At 37.9% G+C, this 22,703-nt stretch overlaps 1 protein-coding gene across 2 annotated transcripts; it reads right to left on the bottom strand.

The window, feature by feature from the left end:
- Positions 1-941: 941 nt before the first annotated feature.
- Positions 942-22,450, bottom strand: cuedc1b (CUE domain containing 1b). Of its 2 annotated transcripts, none has more exons than XM_058414092.1 (11): positions 22,232-22,450; positions 12,228-12,862; positions 10,261-10,388; positions 9,123-9,249; positions 8,758-8,959; positions 7,556-7,606; positions 7,334-7,423; positions 7,148-7,241; positions 6,466-6,524; positions 4,504-4,573; positions 942-3,322 (listed from the first exon to the last, which is right to left on the bottom strand). In XM_058414092.1, coding segments are annotated over exons 2-11 (1,161 nt in total). In that variant the 5' UTR covers positions 12,567-12,862; positions 22,232-22,450; the 3' UTR covers positions 942-3,321. The 2 variants fall into 2 exon arrangements, with proteins under 2 accessions (XP_058270075.1, XP_058270076.1); XM_058414093.1 differs by lacking the exon at positions 22,232-22,450 and adding an exon at positions 15,053-15,205.
- Positions 22,451-22,703: the final 253 nt, after the last annotated feature.

Raw genomic sequence — 22,703 nt, 5'->3', positions numbered from 1 at the left:
CCAACATTCACGTGAATGGAATGGATTTTTCCCCCCTCCTGGACAAAATGTTGGATTCTTTAGTGTTGATTACTTTAAAAACACTCAGTTTGGAGTCTTGTTTTAAAAAACCCTAAGTACTGCTTATTACAGCTTATCAAAGTTCCTTCAGTCCAATTTGTCGAGCGAATCAATTTTTAATAGTGCGATCACAGAATAAAAGATTCTGGAGGTTTTTTGTTTAACAATAAGTAATTCAACACTGTATGTTTTAATGAGAATATTTATGTATGCATGGTACACAGTGGATATTAAACTATTTTGCATGGTAAGGTTTGATGTTTCACAGCTTTTCCAGAACATTCGACTTCAGACCACCAACTTTTAGTTAATATCATTTATTCACCGTGCAGTATCATTTATTCACCATACAAAATTGTGAAGTCTTGTTTATACTACGAAATAGCACGTGAATACCTGGACTTTGCACAAGTCTTATTAAGCTAATCAACATTTATAAAGACAAACAATATTATTTAAAAACTTGGATTAAAAGCTATAAAAAGTATATGAGAATATTCACTAATATAGAATGAATTGATAAACTGATAAAGTGAACTGATAAAGTGACACTGATTTGGGAATGTGTCTGGTTCCTGTAAAAAAACATTTAATTAGTCTAGATATTTAAGTTATTTTTTTATATTTAATTTAATAAAAGATCATGCATCATAAGGCTATACTTTATACACTTCCAAAAGATAATGTTTTGTATTTGAGGCTTGTCGAGAAATTTCTAGCACAAGTAACCAAGCCCATAGCTACTGTTGCGCAATTAAAATGCGTGTTATGTGAGTGCACTGCCCCCTACTGACCGGACTAGGTAAATGCAATATGCGTAAAATGTATAAAACTGTACACAGCTGTATAGAAAGTGTTTGAAATAATGACACAGCCAGGACAACATATAACAATTTTTATTCATTTTAAATAACTAATAAGTATAATGGGAACTGTAAGAAAACATTCTGTCTGGAGACAGTGTTGAGAGTAAGATGGGTTATAGAACCATTACATTTATTAGTGGGGCAAATAGAGTTATAGTCTTAGAAATAAAGGTAACTCTCCCATAAAAATAATAATAATAATAACCACTTTACGTAGCAATGTCAATTTACTAACCCAGTTTAACATTAAGAAAATATTCCATCTACTCTGATCAAAATGAAACACTCAAAGAGTACACTGTATTGATCATTACACCACTCATTACTGCACAACTTTGACCACTCTATAAAGTAAATTCAACCAAACTTCAACCTTTATGAAGACCAAAGGTAACTTTGGTGAGAATTTAGACATGAATTCAAGAACATACTAAAAGGAGGTCAAAAGAATCATCAAATACTGACATTATGTTTTTTAAAAAATCTTTTGGTTAGATTAACAGTTTTTATTGCGTTATGAAGCATATCCGACAGTGCTACATTAAGCTTTCAAACTGCTTTTTTTTGTTTACTATTTATTACTATGTCCACTGAAGCTGTGCTTGTACCAAAATTGTTAAATGAGAGCAAGTTCCCTGAGAGATTAAACGTGTTAGTGTGCACCAATCATATGGGAGATTAACTGAATTTATGATCACACAGTGAGGAGCAACATACAAGTATAATGCTATCAGAATTTTAAAAACAAGACGGCCTACTTTTTCCAAGACCAAACGCCTGAGGCGAAAAGAATAAATTTAACATCTTTTTTGAAAATATGTCAAACGAAAACTAAAATATTCAGATAATGTTTCAGAGTGTCCCACCCCTATTTCAAATGATCTGTATTGGATTAGATATTTTCATATCTTAAACATCACATAGGATATCTGTTCATATGATATTTGTGTTTTTAGTTAATTAACTTATATCTCATAAATGAAAACCTGCTATATATAACGAGATGCTATATAACAAAATAAAGGTCCAAACAGTGTTCGGAAAAATGTTCTCTGCTCAAAAACCCAAGAATATTTTATAACATTTACTAAGATTCCATTGCATAATAGCACAAAATTACAATTTAAAGTATTCCTGTGATTCTATTCACAGAAAACCAATGACGTAATAGAAAACACAGGAACCTGCTATGCTAGCATCAACTAAAAAACAAACTAGATCACATTCTCATACTCTCCCCTTACAATAAAATCACATTGCTTGAAACAGAATTAAAATCATCTAGTCAAATATCAACACCACAATAAACTAACATATCAACCTTCACCTTGTTCTGTGCACTTAACTCCTCAATGTAACTGTCAGGTAATTCCATATACAACATTCGAGAGAAGGTATTACTGGCTAGAATCAAACTAATACTGGCTTTTTAAAATGTTAGCTTTCCTGAAGGAAAACTACAAAATATGAAATGCAAGTGGCAGTGCAAGTAGAAATCGAAGTCCATTCACAGATTGTTGCCCTTTCCCCTGTACATGTGTAAAACCTGGACATTACTTTTTGACAATAATAATTATTTAAGCACTGTAACAGCATCATTTGGCTATGCAAGAGAATGCTTCATCTCTAGATGTGTAGAGAATCTGGAGAAGATCATGTCTACTGGATAAAAGGGCACTTGGACAGAGGCTGAACTGGCCATTTGTTCTGCACCATCGTCTTCAACAACATTTGAACCTTTATGCCTTGGTATACTGTAGTCAGACAGAATGTAGTACATATTTTAAAAGGCATTTTGGTGTTTCTACAAATGGATTACATAAGCAAATGTGGCAACCTTTTGTATAATTAGATTGGATTCTTGGACATCATAGAAAACTTTCCAATGTTATATAACCATCAGGTTGGTCAACCTATATGTTTGAAGAAATATAAATATTTTGCATAAATATTTTGCAAAGATATAAAAAATTATATGTAACAAGCCAAATTCTTCTTAAACCATAAATAATCAAAGGAAGAATACATCTGAAGTTGCACAATTTGAGATTTTGTTTTTTAACCATTATACAGGGAAGACAGAAATTTAATACTGTTCAGCTTTACATATGAAATCATATATTAACAAAGAGTTATTATACAGTTAATAATATTGCAGATAACAATCAGACTTGTTACAATGCTGCTTTTGAATTCTAGTCCCTTCATGTGATGAGGGAAACCTGTAGGAGTGGAGACTGTGTGGGTGAAGCTGAGGATGACCGGCTCGCACCATCATCATCATCATCATCATCATCATCATCATCATGGAACCACAGAGACAGAGCGGCAGCCTGCCCACGGGTTCCTCTGCTTTCACCACAGATATTTTATATATCCCAGGTGACAGCAGGGATCTGAAATGTGATCAATGACATGTTAATGAAGATTTAATCCACCATACGATCACACCTACTGTATATCTGGACCTTTCCTGTTGCCACAAACTTGGATGCACGTGTACAGGACGTCTCTTAATGTTGTAGCATTACAGTTTCCCTTCAGTGGAAATAAGGGACGAGTGGTTAAGATGTTGGACTATCAATCAGAAGTTTGTACAACACATCTTTAAGCTCAAAGGTTTATAGATCATTCTTATTCCTGTACAGAAGAAAAATCTTCTTAATATTTGTAGCTCTGGAGAACTTTCAAAAAACTTTTCAGGTTTTGCTGACTCTGTTTTCTATTCATTTTGTTTCTCTCTTTCTTTTGTACTTGTTAACTGCAAACAAAAAAAAAAACATTTTAGCCTAATGATAAAATGGCTAGTGGCTGATGTTAAAAAAAAAAAAAAACACTGGAAACACTGGTGTGTGTCTACCAGATATTCAGCAGACTGAATCAAGAATGTCTCTTTTGGAGAGACATTAGTAATGTCTTGCCAAGCAAAGGTTTTCCCACATCAGTACTTCATGGCCAATATAGTGTGTAGTTTGTTTAAAAGCAGGCTGATGTCAAACACACAAATAGGAAGCACAAATAAAAAATAAAAACATCCCAAAAACAGAATTATGATATGGATGTCCCTAATTGAAAATTAAAAAAAAAAAATCTAAAAATAGATTAATTAGTAAAGTAATCAAGAAAGATTTATATATATTATAGCATGTCTATAAGTGTATTATCCAAAAAGTTAACAACTTGCAACCCTTTAATAAGTCATTTAACAAATCTCACAAGAAACTGAAAGTGAGCACAATAAAATATTTAAAAGAATTTGGGTTCTTTATTTAAATAATTTCCTGCATTATTTTGTTTGGTCCGTGGCAATAACAGTTTACAATATATTAAAGAAGAAACCCCTAGTTGTTCAAAAACTACAAACTGGCAGTATAAATCGAACCAATATGAAATATTTATACTTATCTAAAATTAGACAAAGAACAGATAAATTGTCCTAAAACTAAACAACTATACTATGACACTGTGTTGGATCTGTACTTATTATTTCTTCAGTGTTATTTGTTCAAATATAAAGTTTGTCATTTAATCTCCAAGAAATAAGAAATATTCTCTAAATAGTGACATGAGCTCTCACCATGAAAGTGCTTCCCTTTGGGGTCGCTCCTCATCCTGCACGGCCAATCTTCTGAGCTGACTCTCCTCCTCTATAAGATAAACACAGCTTCCATACATGATTTGTCATCAAACATTGTGTCTTCTGCCTGTATACCCTGTATATACTGGTGTGTATATGAATAGATACACTATATTGCCAAAAGTATTCGCTCACCCATCCAAATAATCAGAATCAGGTGTTCCAATCACTTCCATGGCCACAGGTGCATAAAATCAAGCACCTAGGCATGCAGACTGTTTTTACAAACATTTGTGAAAGAATGGGTCGCTCTCAGGAGCTCAGTGAATTCCAGCGTGGAACTGTGATAGGATGCCACCTGTGCAACGAATCCAGTCGTGAAATTTCCTCGCTCCTAAATATTCCACAGTCAACTGTCAGCTGTATTATAAGGACGTGGAAGTGTTTGGGAACGACAGCAACTCAGCCACGAAGTGGTAGGCCCCGTAAACTGACGGAGCGGGGTCAGCGGATGCTGAGGCGCATAGTGCGAAGAGGTCGCCAACTTTCTGCAGAGTCAATCGCTACAGACCTCCAAACTTCATGTGGCCTTCAGATTAGCTCAAGAACAGTGTGCAGAGAGCTTCATGGAATGGGTTTCCATGGCCGAACAGCTGCATCCAAGCCATACATCAAGTGCAACGCAAAGCGTCGGATGCAGTGGTGTAAAGCACGCCGCCACTGGACTCTAGAGCAGTGGAGACGCGTTCTCTGGAGTGACGAATCGCGCTTCTCCATCTGGCAATCTGATGGACGAGTCTGGGTTTGGCGGTTGCCAGGAGAACGGTACTTGTCTGACTGCATTGTGCCAAGTGTAAAGTTTGGTGGAGGGGGGATTATGGTGTGGGGTTGTTTTTCAGGAGCTGGGCTTGGCCCCTTAGTTCCAGTGAAAGGAACTCTGAATGCTTCAGCATACCGAGACATTTTGGACAATTCCATGCTCCCAGCTTTGTGGGAACAGTTTGGAGCTGGCCCCTTCCTCTTCCAACATGACTGTGCACCAGTGCACAAAGCAAGGTCCATAAAGACATGGATGACAGAGTCTGGTGTGGAGGAACTTGACTGGCCTGCACAGAGTCCTGACCTCAACCCGATAGAATACCTTTGGGATGAATTAGAGCGGAGACTGAGAGCCAGGCCTTCTCGTCCAACATCAATGTGTGACCTCACAAATGCGCTTCTGGAAGAATGGTCAAAAATTCCCATAAACAAACTCCTAAACCTTGTGGACAGCCTTCCCAGAAGAGTTGAAGCTGTTATAGCTGCAAAGGGTGGACCGACGTCATATTGAACCCTATGGATTAGGAATGGGATGTCACTTAAGTTCATATGCGAGTCAAGGCAGGTGAGCGAATACTTTTGGCAATATAGTGTATGTAGCACTGACAGGTGAAGTGAATAATACTGATTATCTCCTCATCATGGCACCTGTTAGTGGGTGGGATATATTAGGCAGCAAGTGAACATTTTGTCCTCAAAGTTGATGTGTTAGAAGCAGGAAAAATGAGCAAGCGTAAGGATTTTGACAAAGGCCAAACTGTGATGGCTAGACGACTAGATCAGAGCATCTCCAAAACTGCAGCTCTTGTGGGGTGTTCCCAGTCTGCGGTGGTCCATATCTATCAAAAGAGGGCCAAGGAAGGAACAGTAGTGTACCGGCGACAGGGTCATGGGCAGCCAAGACTCATTGTTGCACATGCGGAGCAAAGGCTGGCCCGTGTGGTCCGGTCCAACAGATGAGCTACTGTTGCTCAAATTGCTGAAGAAGTTAATGCTGGTTCTGATAGAAAGGTGTCAGAATACACAATGCATGATGGGTCAGGGCTGTTTTGGCAGCAAAAGGGGGACCAACACAATATTAGGCAGGTGGTCATAATGTTATGCCTGGTCAGTGAATATGTGTAGAAACGTGATTATTCTTACCGCAGGGGTTTCCTTCCACATCATCCAGCAAATTTGCAGTGGAGTTGGCAGTGCCCAATCTGAGAGATTGTTAAAGCAAACACTAATATGTTCAACTATTGTTAATATACTGGACAGCAACCCCAGGGTGGATAAATTGTAATACATCATGCATTACATTAATTTCCACTTAAATAATAAAATAAAATATAACAGTACACAAGCAGGACTGAGGGTAGATAGCAGCAAAGGCAAACTGCTCGAATTCACTATAATAATATCTGTGTAACGTCCAGCTGCTCAGCTAATTCCAGCTGAATTGTAGCCAGTCAGTAAATGCCAGCTAAATGAGTAAAATTTTAACAAACACTGAATACAGGTTTGGTTTCATTAGAATTTTGCATGTTTTTAGTGGCACAGTGGGGTCTATTTGGATTTCCTCCAGGATCTCTAGTTTCTTCCCACCTCCCAAAAACATGCAGGTAGGTGGATTGGCTTCCCTAAAATACTCCTAGGTGTGAATGAATGTGCGACTGTTTCTGCGAGGTACACCGCAATAGACTGACTCAGTGTTCCTGGAACAGTCTCTGGATCTACCACAACCCTGACCAAAATAAAGCAGATGAATGAGGTTCTTTCTCATTATTCCATATTTAGTCATCTTAAAAATGTCCATATTCAGAATCAGCCTTTTGAAGGATATGAATGATGTCTCAGGAGGGTCCTTCTTTTGGCCTTTCTTCGTTTTGTCTTTTCTGAAAACCCTCTGGCGATCTCGAACAGTTTTTTCCTGGTTGCTGTAGAAGAGATGTCCCCGTTACTTTAGACATTGACCATGCTGTATATTTTTGGAATTGTGATTTCTTTGGGTCAAAAGAAAGTGGCTTACATTTTCCCATGTGCTTCAGTTTGTCTCTGAACTGGGCATCATCTGACACCACTGTGCATGCCTCAAATGATACAGGAATGTAGTGTTCACCTGTCATGTGGATGACATGCAAGATCACTGAAAATGCACTCTGCCTCCTGCTTTAAATATCTATAATATTAAGTCACAAAATTGTACACACATCGATAAAAGCACACAAATCCAACCCCATGGGACATTTACCTGTAGAGTTACCAGCTGACCTAGATTTCTTTGATTCATATTTCAGGCGATCTAAAACAGACAGGAATTTGTGTTAAAAATGAAAAGGAAAATGTCGACTTTCTGGTGTCCTGCATACTTAAAAAATAACGATATTTTTCTTTTAGGGACAGAAACTCTAAAAGAAAAAGAAAAAAAACTTTCTAACTCAGATGTACACAGATACAGCCTACACTGGTAAGTGAAAGCAAACATTATTGAGTAAAACAGTATTCATACATATGCAAATGAGTTTATGTATAACAGGAAAGTCATGTCTGGAAACCTGCTGCTTTCTAGTGTCCTAGTATCAGTATGTGGGCCGATACTATCCTAAAACACTGGATTGATATGGTATTAAATTTGTCAAGTTTAGATTTTGTAATTCAGGAACATGTAGTTTGTTGTAAATGTATGTGATTAACACCGATAATTATAAGTGGACATAGGGCACAACTTGTTTTAATCGCTGTTGCCGTCATGCCTGTGATGTTTTGCATAACTGAATCTGAAACATGCAAAGCGGATGTGAGGATGTCTGTATCAGTCAATACTCTGAGAGATACTCTGTTATAGCTATGTAAATGAACACAGTTTTGGTTTATATAAACATCAGTTATTGTTACATGTACTCATTACTTATGTTCATCACTAGATCCATGCAGTTTGTTAGATGTACCTATTTATCATAAAACCTCTTGACTGCTTTCACAGGGACGTTTCTAAAATGCAATAAAATGAATTGCTGATATGACATGCTTTTGAAAGGAAATACAAATTTAAAGAATTTCTGTTCTTTTACATATATATGCCATTGTCTCAAAAATGATGCAGTGTCAACAAAAAAAGAACCCAGCACCCACAGCACAGTGGTTAACTAGTTTAGTGCTATCTGAGCTGTCCTTATAGATTTGGACCTTTGGACTATACAAATCTCCCCATCTTGCTTCACACTTACCTGAAGTTCTGTCCCAATACCTCCTATTGGCTGACAGATGGTCATGTCACAGTATGATCTTTCAAAAGTTCAACTGTAGTGAACCTTGTAAACTGACTACAGGGTGCAATTTTAATGCAATGCCCTGCCCTAACATTGATGGGCGTTAACCATCACAAATGACCGTTATTTAAATCAGTGAAAGATGTCCTTGTAAAAGCAGGGGTATGGTGTAAAATCTATGCACCTCGTTCCAGTGCGACGAGAAACTCGCGGTTGCGCTGCAGCTCCTTCATGAACTCTTCGTTCTGGAGGAAGAGAGCGATGCGTTCATCTTCCAGATACTGTTTGAGCTTGCGTTCCTGTTCAGATGCTCCAGCAACACAGGCAGCCGGCTGAGGGAGTGATGCCAGGGAGGACGATGGCTTATGGACACTGCTTTGAGAGCTCTAAATAACAAATGTAATAGAAAAACAATACATAATAGGATAGTTACTTTTAAAATTAAAAGACGTGTGCTGTTCTTACAGAAGAAAATAAAGAGATTTTTCTTCAAGAATAGAAAAATAAAACAGCATGCTTCATTTATGAGGTAAATGTGCAATTCTGCACCTGTATACTGTCTGACTGCTGGGGCAAGATTCGAAGGAAGTCATCAGGCAGGTTGCCGAGCAACGGTGGGTTCCAGTTCCTGTAACTCTGCGTGTGCTGCTGTCCCACTGAGGGCTGCACTTCAAACCTGAAATATTTCATTGATGTGAATTTCACATCAGGCTTTTAACATATATAAGCCAATGTTTATTTAATTGTGTGCTTCGTGTTTTTATTGAATACACTAATGAACAATGTTAATTACTGGAAGTACACTCAACAAGAAGAACAGACCAAAACCAAATCCAAAGAACTTCAAATTCTAGGACTTTTCCACCGACTTTTCCATCGTGAAAAGTCACAGTACCAACAGTAAAGGCAACTGTAAGATTATTACATTACAAATCCAGAGCATCATATAGACAGAAAAGGAAAAGATGCTTAAATTAATACTAACTGACTGGTTGACCAGCTTCTAGTAGCTGTGTCAGAATTAAAGACAAAAATTACTGACAAAGGATTTTAGATTTTATCTGTAAAAAAAAACAAACAACCTATGAACATATTTAAACCATACATTAATATAATATAATTAATGGTGACGTCCCATTGTTAAGAACATATTCACAAACAAAAACTCAGTGCAAAAGGATTAAATTAATGAAGATCAACTATTTTTGTTTGTTCAAGCTGTTTTTGCCATACAAATAACTGGATCATGCTGGTAGAAATAAATTTACCACCTGCCAAGAGAAAAAAGCAAAGCTATTAATTAAGCTAAAGTTCATCTTCCTGTATATTTCTCATCTCATATAACTTGTAGAAACAGTGCCTCAGGGCCTGAGTAGCTTTTCAACCCACATCATTTAAATTTATGGGTACCTGTAACGCACAACAGTAATTATTCCTCACACACAAACCCAAGATTAAGACAACTCTGTTCTCATCAGACCCAGCAGTACGTGTCCTGAACACCAGGGGGCATCAGTAGGGTAAGAGCAGAAAAGAACTGGGTAACATATGATCTATTCCCGTTACAGGCCGAGCCAAAAAAGCAAAGAAATTTTACCATTTTATTCAGGATTCATAAAAATTACAAACTAAAACTGCTTACAATATTTCTCATGTTCCATGTTATTAATTTTTTTTTTTTTTTTACCTGGGAGGAGGAGTAGGCGGGGCATTTGGATATTTTCTGTCAAATATGTGCATGTCATATGTGGGTGGAGAGTAGACTGGAGGTGGCTCTTCGTCTGAGCTGTCTGGTTCGAGGGTCCTCTCCAGAATCTGACACAGATGAAACATAAGAAGGATATGCCATTGGGTTTCAAAGCTTAAAAACACCAGATAAAACAAAACTTGCGTTTTTTCTTTCCTACAATGCTTTGTATAATAAAAGATGGCTTTCAAATGGACTTACAACCCTACAGCTACAGCAAGATTCAAATGCATGTACTAGAGTAACAAGCTCTTATTTTAATAATATTGAATTGTCAGAGGCTGAAACTATTTTCAAACGGAATAAATCATGATTTTAATCATGGCTCAGTGCCTTCACCAAGTTATGAAAAATAGATGAAAGATGAAAAATGTGTGAAGGAGGCAGAGCCAGAGACAGTCTATAGCATGGTTTAAAATGGGGAAACATCTCTCTTTTTAACTATAAAAAATTTCTTCTTATTTAAAAAAAAAATGTAAATTTCCAGAATGAATTACTGTCTAGCTTTCTCTTTTCTATTTCATGTTGTTTCTGACTAATGTTATTTCAACCTCTGACAGTTTTACAGGCTTCTGATAATATCAAGTTCAGCAGAATACCGAGGTGGTGGGGAAAAAAAGGCATGGCTGTAATCTGTGGTGCCAAAAATAATTTTAGACTGACAAAAGCACATGCTGCATGTGTAGCGCTGTCAGCTTAATATATTAAATATATTCATTTATATTCAGCAAGAGTGCAATACAGGGCAATACATTTTTTTGACTGAAAATAGATATAAGGACATTGTCTAACAGAGCCTTATAAATGTGAATTGTTCACTGTTTAGTACAACTCAATTTGTGAGGAAAAATAGGAGCTAGGTTTTAATGCTTATATAATTAATTTTACATAATTTTTTATGAAATCTGGTTCTTGTCTTTTCATTAATGCGACATTACTATGTGAAAAGCAATTAGAGCCCTATTCGGACTGGATTAGTTTTACATGGGGATGTGGGGTAATGTGATCATTACTGAGAGTACATCTGTTCAGTCTGCACCCATGTAAATGCCTGAAAATATTACACAGTGTTTTACCTTTCATATTATGACCAATACAAATAAACACAGGTGAAACACATCCTGTGTGAATTGAAATGCTGGTTAAAATTTCATAACATCCTGTAGGAAAGGGGGTTTTGTGCTTTTTATTGAGTATGAAGACACCCCTGAGGGCAGTTACACTTTTCTATCCTCTCCCATGTAAACCAAATCAAAAACTCCAAGCATTGTCCAATTTTAAAACAATGAACATAAATAATAAATGAAATTGAAAATGAGACCTAGTGATGCTCCCTGAGGTTGTAGGAAAAATACAGGTCTAGCACAGGTATAGGTTACATACAAGGGTGAGTCAGAAAATTAAATTAGAAAAGAATCTGAAATTATTTATTGCAAATAGGCATCACATATGTGTAAATGACAACCACGTGCATGTGTGAAGACACCGCCATCTCATTTTATGCTGATCGAATCCTGTGTGAATCATTATTAAGACAAAAACGTGATCATTGTGCAAAAAATACTTTTGGTTAGGGCCTCCGTACAAATCGGAATAGGTTTGACTGGACACTGTAAATATAGTTAATAAATAATGCAACAATGTACGGAAATGCAACTGAGCGCATTTGTTGCCTGCCATAAAATATATTAGTCATGGTTCTGTGATAGGCGATGAGTAGTTAAAAGGTCTGAAATTTATTGAAGAGTAGTTAGGGTACATTTATTTTTAATTTATTCTTTTACTCAGACAATGTAGTAAAACATGCATAAAATGATAGGTGAGGATTGACAGTATTAACCGGACCCAAACTTCTGTGGCTTTAGGGGTTTTTGTAGCCTAACATGACTGACAGTGTGTAGTGCTACCTCAGGCGGAATGCTGTCATCAGAGTCTGAGCTGTCATCTGAGGCATTGTCATCGATGCTCATCTGAAGAAGCTGGTCAATGGTGGCATCTACAGCCCCGTTGTTGGAGCGCAGCACACACTCGATTACCTCATAGTCCATGCTGGGAAACATGGTCTTAAAGTCTTCCATGGCCTGGTTGAACTCTAGCCGGCGCACCTGTCGGTTAGGCCTACTGTTGTTCAGTTCTCCTGTGGTCGATCCTCCACCTCCTCCACCTGCCCCGCCTCCACCTGCTCCTGCTGCTCCTCCCCCTCCACGAGAGCCACCGTTGCTGCTCCGCCGAAACAAACTCGTCATCTTCTTGACCAACTAGGCCACCCAGGAAATGATGGCACAAACAACTTTTTTTCTTTCTAATATCCACTTGTATTTGTCTCAGAGCAAGACAGCTTTTCAGGCCTATTCACTCTTTCATCTCTGCACAATTAGGTTAATCCACTGGGGCAAGAGAAAGCATATCTAGTCCTTTTCTGCTTTTTCAACTGCATCCAATATAGCAGCAACAGAGTCACTTCAAGGAGGAAGAATGGCATTCAACATATTCTGGCCCAAGACTCCAAAATTTTCCAATAAAGTTGGGTGTTCATCAGGACCTATGAAGGCAGAATAGAAAAGAAAATGATTAAGAGAGAATCCAGCAGACGACATACCAAAATTTAACACAGTGGATATGGAAATGTTCTGAATTTAGAGTCACACTGGGTTGCTCGAGAAAGTTAATTTTAAGGTTCCTGGTTTTTTGGCTATAGGCTAGTCAACAAAATGTTACTGAACAGAAGCTTCGCCTCTCCAGAGATCAAAACAGATGGAAAGACAGTAAAAAAACAGCCTCTAATGAGTCACCTTCTCCACAAGCTGATAAAACAGCATGAAAACTGAAAAATGTGCAGATTAATGTTCCCTGGGGAGCAGCTCTTTAGCGACTCACCCTTAGGAGACTTACAATGGATATAAAAAGTCTACACATACCTGTTCATATGGCAGGTTTCTGTGACAAATGAAACTAATAATAAATAATGTGAAAATGTTTTCAACTCTCAATGTAAAATTATAAATGTATAAAAAATAAGTGAAAACCAATCAAGTAACTGTGGTAGAAGCCATGTAATTAAAACAGAAGTAGACCACAGCTTTTTTCTGGGGCAAGAGGACATTAATAACACCAAAAACTCAATTAATCAAAAAAAACAAACAAACAAAGTTTAATTATTTTATCGGCTAAACTCTAGTTTTTACTATATGATACATTTTTAGAGTAAACCTGTAATTCCTCTGTCATACAGTCTAACAGCTTGTTCTGAGTCGGTTTTGACATACTCATGTATTACTGTGTTTGATACAGCAAGTGAGTTTCCTATCACCAGAGAGGGGCACACAAAGGACCATTTAACCAGGGTTGTCAGGTTTCAGCAAATTTCTAGCCAACTACATCAAAAAAAAAAAAAAAAACCCATACACAATAGCCCTGAAACTAGTCCCAAAAAAAAATTAAGCATTGAAAAGACAGACATAATTGCACATTTGGGATTTATGGACAGATGTATCCATGCCATAATCCACCCGATTCCTTCTCCTAAACACTGCAATCTATTTTACAATAGAAATGGTCCTATGCATCCTAGGCACACTGTCTGCATTTATACTTCACCCTTTATGGAAATGTATTAGATTTTAATTCTGATTACTTGCTCTAAAACTTGTATTGTGCTATAAAATATTTTAAACTAACCCAATTTGGCAATTTGAAATAAATGTGATCCTGGCAACCCTGTCATTAGTGGTCCTGTCCACTATTCCTCCCTCATGTGAGGGACATTTATTCCCTCTATTAGCATTTATTCCATTTCCCATTTTTTGTCACTATAATAAGAGCAATGATAATGTAAGCGGTGAAATAAGATAAGTGGGGGAAAACATGTGCTACCCCATGATTGTGCAGCAAAAATCGGCTTAAAATCACACTTCCACAGAATTTTAAATGTATGGAGTTATGAAGATTTACATTTCTTGAACAGCTAAGATAAAGGATAGAGCAGAGCCTTAAGGCCCCACTAGCCACGATGGATGAGCAACCACTGTACAATTACTAAATGTGTAGCAAATGTACACTTACACAATATGTAATAATAATTCAATGCAAAGTCAAAATAAATCAAAGGTTACTGAATCAAGTACATGGCAAGCACAAAATTTGCTGAAAAAATTAAACGGAATAGACTAATAGAAAAAATGTTCACATGAGAGTGAGAGACTTTAGCTGAGGTTATTTAAAATGACATCTGCCCCAGATTATGAATAGGCCTAACCAGGAAGATACAGTAAACCTCTGCATGAGCCTACATCTTTGTGGCACAAACCAAAAGGTGCAACAGCTGCAGTGACAAGTGCTCTGGGTAAGAAACCACTACGCATGGTACCATTTGCCCAAGAGACACATCTGTGCAACAGATTTCCAGCAAGTAAAGCTAGTAACCATAGTATTGTCGTTCAATTCTGAAAGTTAATATACAACATAATCTACAATGTTATAATGCCACTTACCTGAGATGCAGTTCAGCACAACATGCAACAGTATGAAAAATCTATTAACATGCTCTTGTGTATTATTCTACACAACTCAATATATTATACAATAAAATACCACGTTATACGTAGTGTATATTAGTAATTATTGAGCACATTATTGAGTGCACACTTCACTAACAGATTAAGAGTTCATTTTCAAAAGGAGGAAGTGTCATAACCAACACCCTTAACCAGCACAACAATGCATTTAGGTTTACCTTCACTTATCTAATAATTTGCTGAAACAGAAGTCCTATTCACGTCCCGAAGAATAAAAAAAAAAAGAAGTCCAGTGCAACTTCTTTATAACGTCCTGCTCCCCTCTGCCATTTCAGTCTCCCTCTCCTCCCTCTCCCAGTACTGGGTAGAGAAATCCCGGCTCTGGGGAAACAATAAGCCAGGCTGAGCCGAAGCCAGGCCCACATGGCACTGCCAGGTCCCAGCAAGCCTTGCCAACCTCATGTTTGTGATGTAAACAGGATGCAAAATGAGAATATGTAGTCTGTGTTTTGAGGTTGTGAGGCAAGCTGTGAGGCAAGCTGCAGTTGCCTGGCCGTGGCTTGAGAGTTGTTCAGGAATCAAAAGAAATTGTGAGATTCCCCCTGAACTAATGGTCTCTGAAGTGCATCTAATTAATCATTCTGGTCAGGGAGTACGATACCCTCACAACACAAAAAATGCCTTTAGACAAAATGGCTTCCAAAACTCAAGATTGGTTTAATTTAGAAAAAAGTTTGCAAACCATTTAAAGGACACTGAATTTCTATATAAAGCCTTAGAATTCCCCGTACATTCTTGCAAATCACATTAAAATGAGAGGTAAATTTGAAGGTAAATTCTGCTCTCTGAAAATAGGTCCTGAATCTAAAACCAACTTCTGCTTTTTTCCTTTAAAACTTTGATTTGTATTTCTCTTTGTTCCAAATATGGAGATCACAGTTCTTAGTCTCCAATGGGTATTTCAGAAGGGGAAACTCTCCCTGAAATGCACTCAAGCCTCAGGTCCCCTGCAAACAGGAAATGAAAAACAGGATGCCACATAACACACTAACAAGGAATGACTCGCACTACATGTTCACCTCATACACCACATGGCCAAAAGTATGTGGACCATCACACCCATATGTTGGTCTATTGTGTAGCATGTATTTGTATGGTATAGCATTACAATTTCCCTTCAGTGGAACAAAGGGGTCTAAACCTGTTCCAGCATCACAATGCCCCTGTGCACAAAGAATGGTCCATATGCCAAGATTGGTGTACAAGAACTCAAATGTCCTGCCCAAAACCCTGACCTCAACCACACAGAACACCTTTAGGATGAACTGGAACACTGGCTGCAGCCCAGTCCTCCTCACCAAACATCAATGCATGATAACATTAATGCTGTTATGGCTGAATGAGAACAAATCCCCAAAGCCCCTCTCCAAAATCCAGTAGAAAGCCTTCCCAGATGAGTGGAGTTCAACATACTACGAGTGATAATGGTCAAGTGTCTACGAACTTTGTTCCCAAACAGTCTGTCTAACTACTGTATATGAACAGCACACCACACACAAAAAGACTCATGCACTGCTCCAATAAGATGTAACTTATAAAAATAAGTTACGCTTATTTTAATAAGTAAAATATAACTCATTGCCCTGTGTATGTAATGAATACTTTTGCATTTGTCTCAGACTGCTGTGTGTGTGTGCACTTTATGTAGTGCTGTGCACAGTGCGGCACCATGGTTCTGTTGTATGAAGTATAACGGGGAATGACACTAAACTCGTTACACTTGAGATGATGGTTAGTTACCTTTTCACATTTTCAGCAAGCTGATCATAAAAGGCATGAAATTTCTCATTAGTGCCAAGAACTGCACTGTGCCAATGCTTAGCATTCTGCACACTATGTTAATCTGAATGTTATAGGCTGCTATTTTTAGCATGTAAGGAGTCTTAACTTATTAAAGTAACGGGAAGAGGAGATTTTGTTCCCTTTAGAGAAAGGCTTCAGCTTCTCCATTTTGTTGGCCCTCTTTCCATTTAGACTTTGCTGACAAAAGAAACCTACAGGACACAAAAAAACTCAAACAGAATTAACTAAACTTGCCTCCATTGTTGTCTCAAGCCTATGCCATATGACGTAACTACAGTGTTTCCCTATTTACACCTTTCTAATCCAACAGTGGAGCCTAGAAACCTTCACCGTGTTGTTGGCCAAGTGGTATCCTGTTTGATTAGAACACTGTTTAGGGTAGACTTTGAGAAATGATCTCCAGCTTTCTCAGGAAGATTACGTTTCACATTTCTAAAAATAAATGTGATAATGACGCTTTTTCACTATATGCTTTTGTGACACATACCTATTACTTGCTAGTCTCACTATTGCTGATCAGATAACAGTTTAGTATCAAGTGACAATTTAATACTGATTTGCACACAATTCTTAATCTCCATCAACTGAAAATTGTGTGTTAAACTAACAAACCTGCTTTCATGTGAAATTTGTGTATTTCAGCATGACGGTCATCACAGACCACAAGCTGAAAAGCTCAAGTCAGTACTCCTTCCTGGTTTTGTTTTGAACAAAAAATATTTACCAAATGAATAATTGCAAAAGTAGTTGCAAAGAGAACATAACGTAGGGCTATGGCATATCACAGCATAGTTTGTGCTACAACAAGCAGTAAAGTCGTTGAGTACTGAAACACTAGTGCAAACAGCCTGAGTATGCTGGGGCTTTTAGCAGACTCATATTAAGCTGTTCAAACTGCCTGGAATCTGATGAGGAATTCTTGCAAGGACCAAAAGCAATATAAAAAAAAAAAAAAAAAAAAAAAAAAAAAAAAAAAAAAAAATCAACCTCATGCCTCAATCATCATGAGGCAGTAAATGTAAAATTCAGCTAATTCATCCAACACTTATGGTTGACCTCTTCCTTACTTTAGAAAAAGCCCCGATTCAGTGTGTGATTTGAGTTATAGGAGAAGAAAAAAGAAAACCATCACATCCTGCCTGTAGTCCAGCACTGGGCCAAGAGACTTTGCCAGATGTTGGAGTATTTAATACCATGCAGACCTTGTCAGAAACGTTGCCAGCATCACCATTAACCATCCATTTTACAGATGCACTGGAGTTTTAACTCATTTCTAAGTTTCATTTGCACTAAACAATTACGGAAATGGGGATTTCACAATCAGTATGCCTTGATATGCCCTTTTAAATATATATATGATTTCTTATTAAAATAGTGGAAAGTGTACTGCATGTATTTGGACTAAAAGGACAGTCAACAAATCTGTAAATGAATGCTCTAAAAATGACTTATGAGGCCATGAACAGTAAATTAGGATGTCCTCAGATCTAGACGAATCCTATTTCACAATTACAGTACAAATCTCAGAGGAACAATAAACACGTCACATTAGAGAACATTCTCAGACCAACTCATCGATTTCTTTTAGCTTTTCTGCTTATACTAATAACATTCTATAATTTTTTTACATCAGCGCCAGCTCAAGGTCATGTGTGACTTCCCAGCTGGGAACAGCAATCCTGCCTCCTCCCCTTGCATCTGCAAACAGGCTGCAGATCAGCATGTTTCAACAGCTGTCAAAGATAAAACAGAGCGGATAAGGTCAGTTTTCACACACCCACATCAGGGCGCAATTAAGATCCGCTCTATCAGAGAAGGATGCCACTTACGTAATGTCAGAGATTACATTACATTATTAGCAGATATTTACAGACTACCTAGCATCACATTACAACCTACAAATAAAACCTGCTCGAATTGCTTTACTTGATCAAAACCTTTTAAAATGTGGTATCTACTCTATTGAACATCCATTGACCCTAAAGTTTGCTTGGTGTCAGAACCAATGCTATGTTGAGGAAGTGAGAATTCTAACAGACAAGAGGCAAATGAGCTAAATGAGCTGCTGAGCTAATAATTCCTAAATGAAAGCAGAAATTGTGAGAAAAGGAAACCATCAACAGGGAACAAAGCAGCAAAAGCAAGAAACAAGGAGAAAAACAGAAACAGGAACCTTACATACACTGCAAAAACACTGAATTTATTTCAATTTGGCTACTGTGCTAAATTCCTGTGACGCCTCACAGGATGGCTTTGAATGCCAAAAAAGGATAAGATTAAGTAATATGATACGTATTTAAAAGCAAACTGATCAAACATTCAGGAAACGTACAGTGAAAGAATAGCCTGGAAGTGCACAACACATTAACAAACAAAAACACACCACAGCAAATGTACAAACACAACAGCAAAAGAAAAAAACCCACACCAACTCCGAACGGAAATTTTTAGGCTCTTGCTTATTTGCTATCACATGATTGAGCATATGTCAGTCTAAGCAAATGTGGAACAACGGAGATCTGTGAAATAAGTAATAACATCTATTCATTCTAATTTTTTTTTATCAACAACATTTCTATGACGTTATTTCATTTGTGCTGTCAGCTTTACAAGACATTCATCTATCACTGAGTTTGTCAATGCTGAAAACTGTAGCACAGAATGCTGAAAACCTTTAAAAAAAAAAAAAACCCACAATAAGTAACATTGCATTACATCATTTTCAGTAGGCTACAGACTGGAAAATATCCAAAACCTTTTCCTTGTGATATTCACATGCCGTGTGTATCAGTAATGAGTATGTGATTTTCAGTATGGGCCCACCCTTCCCATGTGATGTTCAGTACGGGCCCACCCTTCCCCTTCCATTTTTTTCCCCATTTACATTAACGTCTTGTTATATTATGTTTTTGGTTTTGTTGTGGCATTATCTGATTTGCTGGTGCGTGTGAGATTTGTTCCTCCGTCTCAGACGTACAGGTCACCGTAAAAAGAGCAGCAAGAATGAGAAATGTGCCCGTTTGCTAAACTCGTGAACTGCACAGACTGACTGGGAAAGATCTTGGATAGCGGCTGTCAGATTCTCCACACTTTTTTTTGACACTCTCCACACAGACCGTGTTGCTGCACTGTATCCTCTTGGCACCCAGGCAAGAAATAACTGACTGCAAAACAGAACTAAGACCGAATATAATAACATAGTTCAGTCATAACAACAAAGACTGGTGTACTGTTGAAAGATTTTAGAAACAAACATAACCCCGCACAACACTGGATTTTAATATTTGTGTTATTTTTAATCCAGGATCAGTGGAAATATGTAAAAAGGTCTGTACGGTGTAATGAAACTGACTGGTGTAATACTAGAAAAAGAAGAGAAGAAAGAAGACTGTGACTTACTGATAGTCCCTCTGTGCCGCTGAACATTATTTAAGGAAATGCTTGCAGTGAGTACATTTTCGAAGTTAGTCCCTGTGTGAAGTCCACAGTATTTAGTTTAATTTCCATCCTTGTCCTAGTTTGTCTGCTGATCTTTTTCATTTGAGCAGTAAAGTGGACCTTCGCATGCATTTATTTTTAACTGATGGCAATTACTGCCCCTTTTTCTCTATTAAGTGGCATAAAACAGATCATGGTAATGCCCTGGTTCGGTAGTATGCAAAGGGACACCCTAATTTGTATCTCCTTGCCAAAGGAGAAACCTAACAGAGGTGTAAATAACCATGCTTCTCCTCTCCTCTATACTGGAATCCCTCCAAGTAGACACAAATAACTGAAAACGAAAAAGCCCAGGAAGGGACATGGCCAAGGAGAGAAGTAAAGAGCTATGTGGAATTAGTTTTAAAGCCAGTGTCTGAATATTACAGAAGCAATATTCAAATTATATGAGTTTACAAATATTACTCCAAAATTTTGTAGTAGGAAAAGAGGATGAGCCATAAAGAATAAAGATAAATAAAATGTGGCGATAAGGACTTGAAAGTGGGGAGAGTTACAGGGAAGGAAAATAACAGGAAATGGGCAGGAAAAAAAATGGAATTCAATTCCTCCTTGTGAAGTGTAGAAATAAGCATGGGAGAAAATACTTAGAGTAACAATAACGCTTGTGGTTAAAACATACAAAACAGAGAAACAGGGACAATGGCGACCAGCTTGCCTCAGAGTCATGTGCATGGCAGATTTGAGCACGTATTCCTTTCCAGGAACTACAATTAGGTCTAAATTGGGAGAACACAAAGAGGCAAACTGATCTTTTGTGAGTAGGGAGGTTATCAAAAGGGTTCCACCAGCATCCTGTTCCTGTCACAGGCTTAATCGGAAAATTCATCCTCCATGTACCGATTTCTCCGTGGATGGTATGCAGATGGACTTCTAAGCTTTTTGGGCATCTTTCAGCAGTGCAAAAAGAGGGACATTGTCCATATATAAACCTATAATGTGGATAGGAGTGGCACCAGCTGTCTGTTCTACAAGACTTTAAAGACCACTTCAATTTTTTAATGCACTCCAAAATAAAACACAAAGCCCAATAAAAAACACACAGCCTAATGATTCAGCCAAGATCCTACCAAGATGTTTCTGGCAAGCAAGTACAATAGAAAGGGCTACAGAATTCATTTGTAGTCTGTACAGACTAGGTTAATGGCAAACTTTTGGCACTATAAGAGGACATACAAAATGGGGAACGTACTATAGAGCTGATAATAGAGCCTATAACTATTACAGACAGCACTAGTCTCTAAGCAACAACAACAACAAAAGAAGTGGAAAACCCATCAAATTACACACTAGACCTCAGATTGACAGAAAAGACTGCACCAAGTCCAGTCTGAATGAAAAGTACTTGCATCAGTTAGATTCTTAAATCTGTTAGCTGAATTAAAAATCTCCCTCTATAGCTTTGTCCCTCTTCCACTATTGTAAATATAAGAGCCTATATCGTTCACTAGAACACACTTGAACACTTCACTAGCTAGCATTAGCGCTGGACCGGGACAAGGGCTCAAGTCCAAACGACTCCTGACTCCTTACAGGAGTGCACTACATAGGAGTATGAAATAATGGCTTCTGCACCCTATTTGGGGCGCTTTTTATTCAACGGGAATGCATTTAGGATTCAGCCTAGGGACTGTGGAAAAAGTGAAGAGATTCGTTTAAAGGTAATAGCTTGTAAACTGACATTAGCAGCCGTGTAGCGCACAAGGTTTGTAACCAAAATGGAAGATCACGTTTCAAAATGAATTAATTATGGGTGCTGTTTAATTTTTCGGGACAAGATAAAGCAGGAGAGTGTCACTGTGAAGGGAGGCCGCACGACTCGTGTTGGACAATTACAAGAAACACACGCAGGACTCTTCTGCTTGAAAAGAGTATATATATTTATATATAAAGATGTATATTATATAACGCTGTTCAGATTGGCAAGTCGGAGCTCAGGAATGAAATATTCATGGCGGCACGTTGAGAAACCCTGCAAATAAATAATAAAAAAAAAAAAGGTTAGCAAGCTAACATCCAAACACACGGCTACTTACTGGGAGAGAGCAGCTGGTGAGCGGCACAGCCTCAGCTTTCCAGTCTGCCGAGAAAATATTCACAATCAAGCCTCGTTTCCTTCAGCGGAATAAAAGCTGCACAGAAACAGGGCTGGGTTTAAACCGTCACTGATACACACTGAGTGTGTGTGCACTTCTCATTGCTCCAGTCCCGCGAGGGTGAGACATTGCGGTGTGGGTGTGTGTGTGTGTGAACACAAGAAGAGACTGTGGGGGTTAAAATCAGACTTTCAGAGGAACAAAGGAGCAGACAGCTGCCTAGTGGACACACACATCAAATACATCCCTGTCCCTAAAGTTTACCACACTACACCACCACCATGAGATAAAACAGTTTTCTTATTTTCCTGAAATTCTTGCTTCGTGTGTTTTGTAATGCATGCTGTTAAATGTTAAAAAAAAATGAAATAAATGTAATTTAGCAGACGGACCAGTATAGAATAAGATTCTC

This window comes from Hemibagrus wyckioides, linkage group LG17 (assembly GCF_019097595.1).
Source record: "Hemibagrus wyckioides isolate EC202008001 linkage group LG17, SWU_Hwy_1.0, whole genome shotgun sequence".
NCBI classification, from domain to species: Eukaryota; Metazoa; Chordata; class Actinopteri; order Siluriformes; family Bagridae; genus Hemibagrus; species Hemibagrus wyckioides.
The sequence above is the reverse complement of the archived record's forward strand: the minus strand, read 5'-3'. Positions and strand labels throughout refer to the sequence as shown.

What these genes read in the sequence shown, in the direction of transcription:
- cuedc1b (XM_058414092.1), bottom strand. Translation starts at nt 12,566, where the DNA reads ATGACGAGTTTGTTTCGGCGGAGCAGCAACGGTGGCTCTCGTGGAGGG. An exon ending in CCGCCTACTCCTCCTCCCAG is followed by an intron (nt 9,250 to 10,260) that starts GTAAAAAAAAAA and finishes GAAATATTTCAG; the next exon opens with GTTTGAAGTGCAGCCCTCAG. An exon ending in TCTCGTCGCACTGGAACGAG is followed by an intron (nt 7,607 to 8,757) that starts GTGCATAGATTT and finishes TGTCTGTTTTAG; the next exon opens with ATCGCCTGAAATATGAATCA.